Source organism: Palaemon carinicauda, chromosome 2, assembly GCF_036898095.1.
Source record: "Palaemon carinicauda isolate YSFRI2023 chromosome 2, ASM3689809v2, whole genome shotgun sequence".
NCBI classification, from domain to species: domain Eukaryota; kingdom Metazoa; phylum Arthropoda; class Malacostraca; order Decapoda; family Palaemonidae; genus Palaemon; species Palaemon carinicauda.
The window spans coordinates 120,621,127-120,636,114 of NC_090726.1; the positions used below are offsets into that span (position 1 = coordinate 120,621,127).

Here is a 14,988-nt window from a genome sequence, read left to right on the forward strand (position 1 = left end):
AAAGCTGGTGGTCGGAATCCGATAGTTCACAGGCGAGCGATGACCCGTAGGCAAGCAATGGCTACTGCAGGAATCGAGCCGGCGCTCGCGCGATAGAACACCGTCGGTTTGTGCGATGGAAAACCGTCGGTTCGCACGATGGAACACCGTCAGTTCGCGCGATGGAATACCGTCGGTTTGCGCGATGGAACACCGTCGGTTCGCGCGATGGAACACCGTTAGTTCGCGCGATGGAATACCGCTGGTTCGCGCGCGGGCGCGGGTGCGCATGCGCGTAATCACGCGGGCGCGCATGCGTGTAGTTGCGCGGGCGCGTGGGCACGTGAGTGTGTGGTCGCGCAGGTCACGTGGGCGTGCGGGCGAGCACAGGCGGTCGGGAGACCGATGGCGCGTAGGCGGCCGATGGCGCGTTGACGAGCGATGGCGCGTCTTGGCGAGCAATGGCCTGTAGGCGAGTGAAGGCGCGTTGGCAAGCGACGGCGCGTTGGCGAGCGGTGGTGCGTTAACAAAACGCTAGCGCGCAGGCGAAGAATCGCGCGGGCGCGTAGGAGATCGCTGACGCGTAAGAGACTAGGGATGGTTAGCGCGCATCGCGCTAATCAGAAGGCGCGCAGGTGCATCAGGAAAGTGAGCGCTGATGCGAGCTGTCAATCAGGCGATCCTGGACGGTCAGGGAAAACCGTTGGCGCCCATTGGTGCGTGGCAGGAAAGGGCGCGCAGATGTGCGTTGGCGATTGAAGAAAGCTGGCGCACAGAAGGACAGAAGTAAAGGTGAGCGCAGGCGAACAGAAGGAAGATCTACGGCAAGACTCAGCTACCGGAGATCGTGGTCCACAGTAGGCGAGCGCTAGATCGCTACTGATGGTGTCCAGGGGACCTGTAACGCGTGGAAGATCGATGCCGATCGTTGACGCGCAGGAGATCGCTGATGAGCAGGCGAATGTTGACGCGTCTGTGGTCGCTGGCGAGCAGAAGGGCGACGCGTGGAATCCTGTGCGTACAGTAGCTTAGAAGCACGCATAGGCGACCGCAAGCGTTGCTGCGCTGGAGCGGGCTGACGAGCCGGATCGCGAGGTCGAGGAGAAGAAGAGTCCTTGTCCAAGACCTGAACCGAAGTTCTAGGTCGCGCGGGCGAACGTGGGCGCGTATCAGGAACTGGAAGCGCAGGTGCGCTCTGACGGGCAGGAGATCTAGAGAGCTCAGGAGACCGATGGCGCGCAGGGCGCACAACAGGAATAGCAAGATGTTCGGAGTCCTCAGGAGAGCGTTGGCGAGCAGTGGGGCGATGATCATCAGGAGAGCGCTGACGAACAGGAGAGCGCTAGCGATCAGGAGAACGCTGACGAGCAGGAGAGCGCCTGTGCGCTAACACTGCAGGGGGCACGCAGGGGAACCCTGACACGCAAGGGAAGCACACCGTGGGAGGCAACCCTTTGCCCCGAAGGGACCGTTGCCCGTCGGATGACGAGGTCAGACTGCTGTCCATCTGCACCAGGGGCGGAAGGTCAGGAAGGCGTTGGAGATCGATCCCCAAAGAGATCTAATGAGGTAGGAGCTGCAGGCTGCATACGGAGAAGATTAAAAAAAGGCGCCTCTTAGCACCCTTATAGGGAGACGGGAGGCCCTTACGACTTAGCGGACGGTGAGCCTTACGGCGAAGGCGGCCAACAGCAACAACAGCAGAAGAGTCCTCCGAAGAGGAGTCACTATGAGTGTACTCCCTTGCGAACGAAAGAGAAACACTTCGTAGAAAAGACGGGTCAGCCAGTGACCTAAAAAGAGCAATCCTCCGAAGAGGGGCTCCTGCAGTTGCCCAGCCCCTTGAGCGTAACTGCAGGTGCGACCGCTCAGCACCAAGAGCATAGTCGCACGAAAAAGGGCAAGAGGAGAACCCCCCAAAGGGAAAAACTCAAGCCTGGACAGGAAAACTTCCCTCGGAAGGAAAGTTACCCACCCAAGGAGGCGAGCCTCCTGAGTGTTCTAAAATGAACTGGAGAGCTGTCAATCATCACGGGAGTACTTCCATTAGAAGGAGACACGCCCCTGACGAAGATCTATAGGGGAGGCAGCAACAGCCGAATCCCCAGACCTCAACAAGACAGCTCACTCCGTTGTCACATTACAGAAACGAACTAGAACGGTAACTGTGAAAAATAAAAACAAAAATCATTAGTTAACATTCATTCCCCCGGGAAGACTCCACAGAGGAATCCCGAGGGAAAAGAACACAAGAATTACACAACAGGCACGTGCCCTCACAACCACTTACACTCACGGAAGGAGAGCTGTAACCAACACAGAATTATAACAATTATAATTATGTAACTATGTAATTAAAAAATGAATGAACACTAAATAAAGAACGAAAACCCCGAAAGGAATCGTTCTACAAAAGCTGAAAAATCAACAAATACAATGAGATTCATAAACTAATTGAGACAAAACGTACGGCGTAGCAACCCCACCCACACGGGAAGGAAGCTACTCAGATGTAGTAAAGGGAACGTAGTAAAAGGTGAACGACCTCAAAAGAGAGAGAGAGAAAGACCGTAGTCAAACTCGAACACGACACATGAAATTACACCGTGGTGGCCTAACTGCCGAGGGCTCCACGGAGATATCGTACACTACACACACAAGCACAAACTCTGAAAAGGAAACTTACTGATATCTATACTCAAATATATACATAAACACGAAAAAATGTTTACATATATATTGAGTAAAAGAAAAGTAAGTGATTAAGTAAAGACAAAACAAATAATGGCTGCCAAGCGAGGACGAAGACAGAGACGTCTGTCCATTGTCCGAGCCAAAAGTGAAGTGAGACATTTCACCGGTGTGTGAGGGAGGGAGGGGTAGCAAGCTACCCCTCCTCCTACCCCTGCTAACTAGCGCGGGGTAGGAAACCCTCGTTAAAATCTAATGGCTCGTCATTTCAGCTACGCCGAAGTACTGTAATACCCAATGTAAATAGCGTGGTTTGTATTTCGGTTACGGAACAATTGACTGTTAACAGTTTTCAAGTCAACAGATGCTCACTGTTCTTTGGCCCGCAGCCCTGTTAAAAGCTGATTCAAAATCATCTGCACTGTTTATTCTATTATAGGATAACTGGGTGTAACTATATTTTAATACTGTTCAGAAGCTTGCATTTTCATATACTGTAGGTTATCATCTTTAAGTATTCTCTACTCACGAGTAGTGTGTTAAATGGTTATGAGAGTGCCTAATGTGTGGGCAGTTTCTTTTTTTTTTTTTTCTATCATTTTTCAACCTAATTATTGTGGGACTGAAGTGAAGAGGGATACTGTACTAGTTTTTTCCTTACAATATAAATTTAGTTATGAGAATTGAAATTATCCTTTATTATTGGGTATTGTCAACCTGGTTATTTGATTAATTTTTCTTATTAAATCTGTTTTTTTATAATTCTCTTTGAATACATTTCATCCTAACTTGAAAAAAATCATACCTGGAAAGCATACGGCTTTATTTATCTAAAACTCAGCGCAGAGTACTGTGGAGAGAGGTATACTCAAAAGAAAAAAATAATAGGAAGTATGGTTCTAGCTGGGTGCTCTTGCCCAGTATAAAATCAAGGGGTGGTGTCCAGTTCCCAGTTCATCTTTGATTGCTTACTTTTTGCCCAGATTCCTAGGTATTTCACCATTTTATCTTTTTATGTAGTGAACATTGGAGTGTGGTCAGCATTCGAACACTAGGCAGTCTGCGTGCTACACTTGGCCACAGTCTGCAAAACACTACTTATTTTTTGGTGCCCAGACCCAGGAGACACCTACCTTCAAATATGGCATCGTCATCAACCAAGGGTTAAAAGGCTAAGAGGAGCCCTAGTCGGGATGTGGAGGGCCTCGTCTCGATTGTCAGTGACCTGTCAACTTACGTGAAGTCCCTGACACTTCAGGTGGCGGCGATGAAGAGCGTCGTGTCGTCGCCAACATGCCAAGTTGCCACTGGGGTTATGACCACCCTGACCACCAGTGCCGCTTCTATGTCCCCGGCTTAGCCAAATTTCAATGGTCTGGCTATTCCTGTAACTGGAGAGAGTCCAAGAATTGGAGGTCTCCCGCCCCTCCAGAGTTTTCACCAGTACTCCCACCTGTACCAGGCTTCTGGGAGTCTCCTGTTCAGAGTGAACCTCTTGCCTCCTCGTCTGTATCATCAACCAACCCTTTTAGTCCACCAGAGACTTCAGCAAGTGGACAAGGTGAGCAGATCTTGGCTGACCAAACAATGTCCGGCAGACCGGAAAAGGGTCCAGCAGCTACGGCTGAGGCAATTCTTGCCAAGACAGGGGCCATTCCAAGGTGCAGGAACCAGGCCAAGGACACCACCAGACCAGCCATACCCAAAACGTTGACCTTGTCCCGGGAGTCAACCAGCAAAGATTCTGGTAGTGAGACTTCTGGGGACAGCCCCAGCTCCTGTTCCTGAGTTAGTTCAGCTGACACTCTCCACTGAACATGTCCGTTCCCTGTAGTCAGATCGCCGTCTGTCTAACCTGCTCAAGACCCATGACTCCAGAAAGATCCCCAATCCTGGGATCTTCCAGCTAGAACCTGGCCAGAGTTTTGCCAAATTCCAGGGGGATTTTGAGGCCTACTGTACAGTATACCGCAGGAAGCTCTGGCCAGTGGATCGTTGAGCTAGGATGGTTCCTAAAAGGGGATATCAAGGAGGCTTTCTCGGCAATAGAGGCCCAAGATTTTATACCCCCACATGAAGGAACGCCTCCTCAACTGGTGCCGAGAAGCCCGAAAAAGGCATAATGCAGGGAGGGTCTGTTTCAGCAGTGCCACCTGTGGCGAGGGCGAGCTGCTAAAGATTTATGCTGTGGGGTCAGCCTCCCTGTACAGGTCGGCATATCCTTGGCGTACCTTGGACCAGTGAGAGCCCAGTCGAAAGCTCCTCAAAACGGTTCCAAGCAAAGCTGCGAATTGGCTGGAGCAGTCTCTGGCCACTATTAATGTCTCCGCTGGCCGTCAGGCCACTTGGCAGGATGTCTTACACCTGTTGAGTGTACTCGACGAAGCATCCCGTTAGCGAAGCCAGAAGGCAGAGGTCTTGGCCATTAGTCGTGTGGGAGAGTCATGGCACGGCTCATATGCCAACAGGGTTGCCATAGCTGCCCCCAATCGTTCACCTGCACCTGACCGAGTGTATCTACGCCCTCCACCTCAACCTGTCCCCAAACCTGCACCTGTGGAAATGTGCCTGCCACCACTGCGCATCCCAGATTGGTCTCCTCAGTTCCAGAGGTGATACTGTACTTGGCGCAAAAAACCAGGTCACCTGATGGAAGAGTGTCGGAGACGCCTCAACCTGTGCATTCGCTATGTTTGACCAACCATCATGTCGCACAATGTGGGCAACAGGCGCCCCTGATGCATAGATCAGCTGTTCAGAAGACAGCCACTGCCAAAACCTTAGGAGGGAGACCACCTCTGTCCAGACTCCTTCTAGGTGGAGGGCAGTACCAGTGAAAGTTACTCCGACCCCTTTGCCTACTCTGGTTTGACCCGTAGCAGGGAGAGCCAAAGTGGGAGCGAGTCCAGTGCTTCTTCCCGGACTGTTGAGAAGAAGGAGAAGAAAAGCAAGAAATCAAAGCCCAGGAAGTCGTTAAAAACCGAGGAGTATCATAGGGCGTTAAACACCCGACCTTTGGTGTAGAAGATGGGGCTCCATCGAAGGAGGGTGTGAATGCTAGGAAGCTTGCTACTAGTATTACGGTGGCAGCCTCGAAAATCTCGATTTCCAAGGTTACCCCTCAACCTGGAAAGGTCATTGCACATCCAATGACTCTTTCAAGATTGGCCTGTGATAACCTGTCCTTGACACTGTCCAAAGCTTCTCCTACTAACTCCTCCTGGGAGGAAGCACGAACTGAGGCTTTACTTGAAAACCCTTCGTTGGGTTAACCTGGCACATTTGGCTCCTGTACCACTCATAGTTGTCCCAGTGACCATGTCCGAGTTTTCATCGGGAGCGTAGGATGCTCTCATTGACTTCAGAGCTGAGGTCAACCTCTTGTCATCAAGTGTAATGCAGTTACCAGCTGCAGATGGTACCCAACACCATTCATCTGAAGGGTTTGGGGCAAATAGGACCTATGATCTCAGGTACTGTACTGTTGACCCCTATACTGCATGGAACGACATTCACTCCAAGTGTGTTCCATGTAGTGCCTTCAGAGACTATGACTGAGCACGTAGTGCCTGGTTACCAGTTCTTGAGAGCAATTGGGGTGATAGTTGACAGAGCCCGAAATCGGCTGGGCATTGGCAGTACTCCCCAAGAGCCTCTTTGGGAGTATTATGTCCCTACAGTATACGTGTAGCCGGTTGTCAGCAAATGCTTTACGCACTTAAGGTTCACAAAGTCCATTCAATCAGGATTGCCAGTGCTGAGCCAGTACTTGTTCCTGTTACTGTAGATTTTCCTAAGGAGATTGACACCTCTTTTAGGTGCCCTGCTTGTACATCTAACTGTTGGCCGGAGATGTATTATGATGGCAACATCATAACCCCCAGTCTGTCAAGATAATCTACAGCAATCCCTGGTATCCTAGAACTGAAAGATGGAAATCCTCAGTTTTAATCAAGGGTTTATCAGAAGGAACTGCCAAGATCAGAAGGGTGATTTGAGGAAGGTGTTCACCATGGCAATGGTAGATGCTCCTCTATCCTGCCTGATAGAACAGGAGTGCGATCTGATACCTGAACCAAGCATATTGGAAGAGAAGGACTATCTGTCTATCTCCGACAAACTGGACTCTTCTCAGAAGGACCAGTTTTGCCAAATGCTTTGACATCATCTTCCGGTCATCAGTACTGGAGACGATGATGTGGGAGAGTGCTCGAGCACACCAACACGCGTCCACCTGTATGACGAGACATCTATTTATCAGTGGGTTCGATGATTTGCTAAACCCATCGCTGACGCCATTAAGGAACAGTGCAAGGAGTTGCATAAACTAGGTATTATAGAACCCAGCATTTATCCTTGGTCTTCAACCATTGTTCCAGTCCGAAAAAAGGATAATAGTATACAGTTGTGTGTCGACTACCGTATACTGAATAAGGTGACTGTCTGTGATAAGGTCCCGATGCCAAACATGGCAGACTCCGTATTTGGGCTACAAGGAGTCAAATATTTTACAACCCTTGACCTGGTTCACGGATACTACCAGTTACCTTTGGACACTGAGAGTTCAGACGCTTATCGTTTAGACTGAAGAATGTACCTGCAGTGTTACCCCACAGATGAAGGTAGTCTCTCCCGCGGACGGGTAAGACGACCAACCTTTGTTGCCGCTGTCCGCAATTCTCCCTGCAAGTAGGGAGATTGGACAGTGGCTGTTGGATGAACTCTACCTTGGAAGGGAAAGTTTCTCTAAACCTGGTGGAGGTTAACTCTCCCTGAAAGGGAAAATTATCCAACAAATGGAGGTGAACCTCTGGGCAGTACTCTCTCCTTTCCCTAAAGTTCTGCCTCATCAAGTTGAAAGTTGACATCGAGTGTTGCCCGTGAAACATAGCCGAAGCTTGTTTCTGGGTTTACCCCCAAAGGGTTACTCAACAAGCCATTCCGAGGAGTTCTTGTCAGCCACTGCTCATGCCTGCCCGCCGAAGGAGAGAGAACGATGGACGAGTAGCATAGGTAGAAGACAAAGACCTCTTACTACCTTCCTTGTACAAGGAACCCGTCTGGGAAATGAAGCTCAAAAGAAAGGGACATTTTATCAAACATTAGGGCAGTTGTTTTTAACCGTAACTGGTTAAAAGAGTTTTGGCGGGAGCGAAAAACTGAGCCAAAATAAAAAGTGATAGTCAGTCACTATTGCTGGAGTGAGTGGGAGGGTTATGCTAAACAACCCCCCCCCCCCCGCCTAACTAGTGGTGGGTAGTTACACCCTGACGAAAAAGCTTATTGACTGGTTTCCACTTCGCCGAAATAATACTCCAGAGCAAAGAGTGGAAGGTTTGCATTTTGCACAGGAACAAATAAAATTCACATAATACAATAATAAGCATACTGTATACAGTATGACTGTTGAATAAAATATTTAACTGGTGAAAACTAACCTGTGAGTTCCTTCAGGTTTCCTGAGATCCTGAATAAGAATGGTACCATAAGGTGATGCAATATAGAAATTAATGTCTATCTCACCCTGACCACCATCTATGACCTGTAAAGAGATATTTAAAAATTAGTTAATACGAGCAAATTAGGATTTTTTCCGAGATGGTATCTGACAAATTAAAGAATCATCAAGTGGTTGAGATATTAAGGCAAATAATAGGGAACCTACCATACCCTGTTCATTCAAATTCAATCGTAATGTATGCCAAAATTCACTGATTATGATATCCTTTGAGTACTGTAGCGTGTATTAGACTCGCCAATGTTAAAAGGTGCTGGCAAACTTTATAATTGTTTGAACTATGCATGACGACACATTAAAAGCCACTGTCCAACAAAATCTTTAAATGTTTTTTAGTAAATGACAAATTCGGAGATAATTTATATTTTTCCTAACCATACAAACCTTAGCTATTTACATAGGGTTTACTTTCGGCGTAGCTGAAATGACGAGCCATTAAGTTTTTAACAAGGGTTAACAACCCCCCGCTAGTTAGCAGGGGGTAGGGAAGGGGTAGCTTGTTACCCCTCCCCCGCCACACACCTGTGAGTTGTCTCACTTCACTTAGAGGTAGGACTTGACTTGGGGGACAGGGCTGGCGGGCAAATATGTGTAAATAGCTAAGGTTTGTATGGTTAGGAAAAATACAAATTATCTCCGAATTTGTCATTTGTTCCGTAACCGAAATACAAACCACGCTATTTACATAGGGTGACTTACCCCTTAGGAAAGGCGGAAAGTCCCCGGCCTTACTGGCTTTTGGCTTTACCCGGGGACCCGAAAACCGAGTGAGCAGCACTCGAGAAAGGGGGTCCCTGCACCTCGCACTCTCCGAAGCTTGCTACGGATGTGCAGCCTACATAAGTTGTGTGTGGAGGAAGTTGTGAAACGTCCTAGGAAGTTGACCTGGAGTTCATTAGATAGAAATCTAGGCGAGGACGTTCCCAATACCACCTCGTCAGGGTATGGGGGACGCAAACAGTATCATAGTTAATACTAGGAGCACAAGGGAGCAGGTTTACCTGCAGAGGTTGAGGTCAGCTATGCAGAGACCAGGATGCTGCTTTCCCCAAGGAAGGGGAGAATGAAGAAAGAAGTAAGGGCCAGACATACTCTTTCAATCACGCAGACTAAAACCGGGTATCAATGCCCCCAACCTTCTGCTACCTGTCCATTAAGGAGCCTGAGTTTAGACCAGCTGTTGTGCAGCCACCACAGGGCCAATAGAGAATGTATCGAAGCTCCTGTGGGTCACGTCCTGCAGGTAGTGGGCTGTGAACGTCGTCTGGCGCTTCCACACCCCAGCTTGCAAAACCTGCGTCACAGAGAAATTTCTCTTGAATGCCAGGGACGTAGCGATGTCCCTGACATCGTGCGCTCTAGGGCGGCGTGACAGAGGAGGGTCAGGATCCAAGGTATGTTGGATAACCTTCCGGATCCAGGCCGAAATGGTGTTCCTGGTGACCCTCCTCTTTGTCCTTCCTGTGCTTACGAATAACGCTTGCACCTGAGGACGGACTGCAGCTGTTCTCTTCAAGTAATGCCTCAGACTCCTTACTGGGCAAAGTAACAGATGGTCTGGGTAACTTGTTAAAGAACAAAGACTCATTACCCTGAAGGAGTCGAACCTAGGGTCTGACACCCCAGGGTTCTGAGTCTTGGCAACAAACTCAGGGACGAACTTGAACGTTACCTCCTCCCATCACCTTGAATGGGTGACGTCGTAAGAAAGACCATGAAGTTCACTGACCTGCTTGGCCGAGGCCAAAGCGAGCAGGAAAGCCGTCTTCCAAGACAGGTGGCGATCAGACGCCTGGCGTAATGGTTCAAACGGGGCTCTCTTAAGAGCCCTGAGGACCTGAACCACGTTCCAAGGAGGAGGTCTTACTTCTGACTGAGGGCAGGTAAGCTCATCGCTGCGTATGAGTAGAGAGAGTTCTAACGAAGAGGAAATGTCCACTCCTTTCAGCCTAAACGCCAGGCTTAAGGCTGAGCGATAGCCTTTCACCGCTGGAACTGAAAGGCGCATTTCCTCCCGTAAATACACAAGAAAATCCGCTATTGCTGGAATAGTGGCATCGAGTGGAGAGATACCCCTCCCACGACACCAACCACAGAAGACTTTCCACTTCCCCTGGTAGACTCCGATAGAGGACTTCGTAGGTGGCGAGACATCCTGTCCGCAACCTGTTGCGAAAATCCTCTCTCCGTGAGGAGACGCTGGATAGTCTCCAGGCGTGAAGCCGAAGCGACGCTACGGCCCTGTGAAAGATGTTGCAGTGTGGTTGTCTGAGTAGCTCGTGTCGGGGGGGGAGTTCCCTCGGAAGTTCCGTCAGGAGCTGCAGAAGGTCCGGGAACCATTCCGTGTGATGCCACAGCGGAGCTACAAGAGTCATGGAGAGATTGACCGATAGTCTGGTCTTGTTGAGCACCCTTCTCATCAGACAGAAAGGTGGGAAGGCGTAATGGTCGATGTTGTCCCACCTCTGCTGAAAGGCATCTTGCCAGAGAGCCTTGGGGTCGGGGACTGGAGAACAGTACAGGGGCAGCTTGGAATTCAAGGCTGTCGCAAACAGATCTACTGTCGGGGAACCCCATAAAGTCAGGACTTTGTTGGCTATCTGAGGATCCAAAGACCACTCGGTACTCACTATCTGCGTCGTTCTGCTTAGACTGTCGGCGAGCACATTCCTCTTGCCTGGAATGAAGCGAGCCGAAAGTGTGACCGAGTGGACTTCGGACCACCTCATAATCTCTACTGCAAGATGGGATAGCTGTCGAGAAAAGGTACCTCCCTGCTTGTTGATGTAAGCCACAACCGTAGTGTTGTCGCTCATCACCACTACGGAGTGACCCGCCAGGGTCCGTTGGAACTGTTGAAGAGCCAGGAAAACTGCCTTCATTTCTAGCAGGTTGATGTGGAGGTACTTTTCTGATTCTGACCAGAGGCCTGAGATCCTTTGGTTCAGAATGTGGGCCCCCCACCCTTCTTTTGACGCGTCCGAAAACAGAGTCAATTCTGGGGGGAGGACGAGAAGATCCACTCCCTTCCGGAGGTTCACGTCGTTCAGCCACCACCGAAGGTCCGTCAGTTCCGTGGGTCCTATAGGGACCAGAAAGTCCGGAGAATCGGAGCCTTGATTCCACCGGGACTTTAGCCGCCATTGCAGGGATCTTATCCTGAGACGGCCGTTCGGAACTAGACGTGCCAGGGAGGAAAGGTGACCTAGAAGACGCAACCACGAATGGGCCGGAAGCTCTTCCCGCCTGAGGAAAGGATCTGCGACCTTCCTCAGCCTTGCTATCCTGTCGTCCGATGGAAAGGCTTTGTGGAGATCGGTGTCTAATATCATGCCTAGATATACCAGTCGTTTCTTCGGAAGCAGAAAGGACTTCTCAAGGTTTACCACGACCCCCAGGTCTCGGCAAACCTCCAGAAGCCTGTCTCGGTGTCGAAGAAGGGTCGACTCCGAGTCTGCCAGGACCAGCCAGTCGTCCAGATAACGGAGGAGACGTATGCCGTTCCTGTGCGCCCAAGACGAAATCAAAGCGAACACTCTGGTGAACACCTGAGGAGCTGTGGAGAGACCGAAACACAGCACCTTGAACTGGTAGATCTTGCTGTCTAGGCTGAATCTCAAGTACTTCCTGGAAGACGGATGGATTGGGATCTGGAAGTACGCGTCCTTCAGATCCAGTGTGCACATGAAGTCTTGCGGTCTCACTGCAAGTCTGACCATCTCTGCTGTCTTCATGCTGAACAAAGTTTGCTTGACAAACTTGTTCAGGGCTGAGAGGTCGATGACCGGTCTCCAGCCTCCAGACGCCTTCTTTACAGGAAAGAGTCGACTGAAGAAGCCTGGGGAGCCATTGTCGACCTCCTGGAGAGCATCCTTCTTGAGCATGGTCTCGACTTCCGCCCGAAGGGCTAACCCCTTTGCCGATCCCATGGCATAGGAGTTCAGCGGCACTGGATTCGCTGTCAGGGGAGGCGGAGATGTCGTGAATGGGACGCGATAATCTTGGCCGATCACAGAGACCGTCCAAGAATCGGCCCCAAGTTGCTGCCACCTGTGCACGCAACTTTTCAGGCATCCCCCCACAGGTGGACACGCGGGGGGATTGCCAATCCTAGTGCTTGCGGCCTCGGCCGCTGCCTCTAGGATTCTTACCTCCCCTAGAGGACTTGCCGCGCCTTCTTCCCTTGGTCTGAAAGGGCTGCGGCTTAGACACCCCTGTCTTAGCTGCCGGAGCCTGCTTTGGTGTCTTGCGAGGCTGCTGTTGCTGTTGAGGTGCCGGAGGCTTGTAGGGCCGAGATGTCAGGGCCCTCTGGAGGAGAGAATCTTGATTCGATCTCCTCCAACTCTCGGCTGTTCGTTCTATGTCCTTGTGCTCGAGCAGATCCCTCCCAGTAATGGAGGAGTGCCTGAGCCTGCAGACGTCCACGGCGGGGACCTTCAGATGGAACCTCTCGGCCACTGCGTCGCGACGCTTGAGGATCGAGTTAGCCCACAGGTTAGCTACCTGGTGAGCAAGGAACTCGATCGAACGCGTGCCCGAGAGGAGGAAGTCTCCAAAGCCTTCCTATTGCTCTCCTTGGACAGATCCTCAGAGCGCAATAGGATGCCCAGAGATCCCAGCCAAACGTCCAGCCACGAAGTTGCCTGCATGGCACTCTTCGCAACCTTCTCAAGGTTCAGGATCTCCGACGCCGAGAACGTCACTTGCCGGGCGGAGAGCTTCTCGAGAGGAGTTCCCCTGGTCAGCTCTTCCACGGAATGGTGGAGCAGAAGGGCCATACTGGACTCCCCCATGATCTCAAAGTACCTCCTCTGATGTACTCGAGGAGGTGGGAGGAGTTTGAACCCGGCAGAAGAACGACCGGAGGAGGCGAGCTCGGAGAGCTGGGCTTCGACTCTGTCCCTGGCCCCTTTCACCCCTTTGGACCAAGGCAAAGCTGCGCTGGACTTAGGGGGCTTCTGGGTGCCATAGACTTCATCTAGCACCGTGTCCTTGCGCTGATGAGGGGCAGTCTCCTGGTCCTTAAACTTGTTGAGCTGCCTCATCAAGCCTAGGACCAACCAGAAAGCGTGTTCCGACTCGAACTGGTCTCCTCCTTGCGGACTGGCAGCTAAGTCTCCGGTCCCCAAAGGCTCATCTTGGGGAGATACGTAGACGTCCTCCTGGGGTTTAGTTGGCTCTGGACGTATCCTGGATGACGATTTAGGAATCGTCTTGGAGTCCTTGGGCTCCCTCCTAGGAGGAATACAGGACTCCAGCAAAGAGGTCCGGAAGGGGGCATCCTCGCGAGCAGCTTCTCTCCGAAGAGGAGGGGTTCCTCCCATTGGTGCCGTGGGAGATAATCCTGCCTCGCTGGTCTCTCCTGAGGAAGGAGATAACACGTCCACAGGAGAAGGAGAATCAGCACGCGTAGGAGAAGGCGTAGGAGTCCTCCTAACCGACCTCTTAGGAGCCAACTTCCCCCAAGGAGAAGTCACCACGAAGTCCACTCCTCTCCTTCTCTTCAGCAGGGGAGAGACTGCCGTTGGTTTAAGTCCCATATCAACGAGGGCGGGCTTCACAGCCTGGACCACTGCGTTCATAATGTGACGGAACCAAGGCTGGCGGGTAACTGACGCAGTGTCAGTTATTCCCGCTGGAGGGAAGGGGATCTCCTGATCCTTCGGAGTGGACACCACGGGGCCTGCCTGAAAAGAAGAGGAAAAAGAGTGTTGCATGGACCTCTCCGTAGATCCTTCCTGGTCCTGGTCCTAAAACCTACGCTTGCGCGGAGGCGATCCAGAGGCTGCTCTGGAAGTCCGTGTCCCTGTCGGTTGGCCGCGCTGATGTTCCCTGCGGGAAAGGGAATCGCGACGGTCCGGTACTCACGCGGAAAAGCATTTAAGGAATCGCGCGCGGGCGATTTCCGAAGCGCGGGCGCATTGCCGCGTGTGGAAGAATGCGCGTGGGTGCGTATGCTCGCGGGCGAGGGGGCGCGTAGGCGCGCTGGCGAGTGCGCGCGGGCGCATAGGCGAGCGATCGCGTTGGCGCGTTGGCGAGGGAACGCGTTGGCGCGCACGTGAAGGAGCACGAGACCGCACGGGTAAAGGCGTGCGCTGAGCACTAGGCGATCGATGACGGCGCGTAGGAGAACGCGAAAGAAGTCACGAGCGACTTGGCGAGCGTTTGCCAGGCGGGGAGCGCTGGCACGTCGGAGAACGCTGGCGCGATAGCGAGCGATGTCGAGTGTGTTCAGGAGACCGAGGGCGCGAACCACGAACAGGCGAACGACTGCGCGCAGGCGATTTATCGCGCGGGCGAGTCGGAGGCCTGGGGCGATCAGGCTGGGAAGGGCGAGGGCGCTCAGGAGAGCGCTTGCGCACAGGCGAGTGATCGCGTAAACGCGCAGGAGAACGTTGGTGCGCAGTAAGGTTACCGCGCACATCTGAAGAGGTGGATGAACGCGCAGGCGAACGCTCGCGAACAGGAGCTTTAGCTCGCTGTTGCGCCGGAACAGAAGGGCGCACAGGGGCGCGTGGGCGAGGCGACGGGTTAGTACCCTTGCCTAAGTCCAGATCAGGCGATCGTGGACGAGATGATGAATATTGGCGCGCTAGGCGCACATCAAGCACAGGTTGATCACTAGCGTGGCTGCGCACAGGAGAACGATGGCGCTCAGGAGAACGTGGGCGCACAATGCGCACATCAGGAACACGAGGGCGCTGCTTCGCAGGAGACCTGCGAGAAGGAGAGCGCTGGCGAGCAGGTGATCGCTGCCGCGCAGGGGAGCGCTGGCAAGCAGGTGATCGCTGGCGCGCAGG

At 52.0% G+C, this 14,988-nt stretch overlaps 1 protein-coding gene across 1 annotated transcript in view; it reads right to left on the reverse strand.

Moving 5' to 3' along the window:
• The window catches only part of LOC137626682 (transmembrane emp24 domain-containing protein 1-like), a 204,999-nt gene that overhangs the window by 105,173 nt on the left and 84,838 nt on the right, over positions 1-14,988 (reverse strand). The window contains exon 2 of the mRNA XM_068357698.1: positions 8,109-8,212. Within this exon, the coding sequence (XP_068213799.1) occupies positions 8,109-8,212 (104 nt within the window). The remainder of the gene's footprint in view (positions 1-8,108; positions 8,213-14,988) is intronic.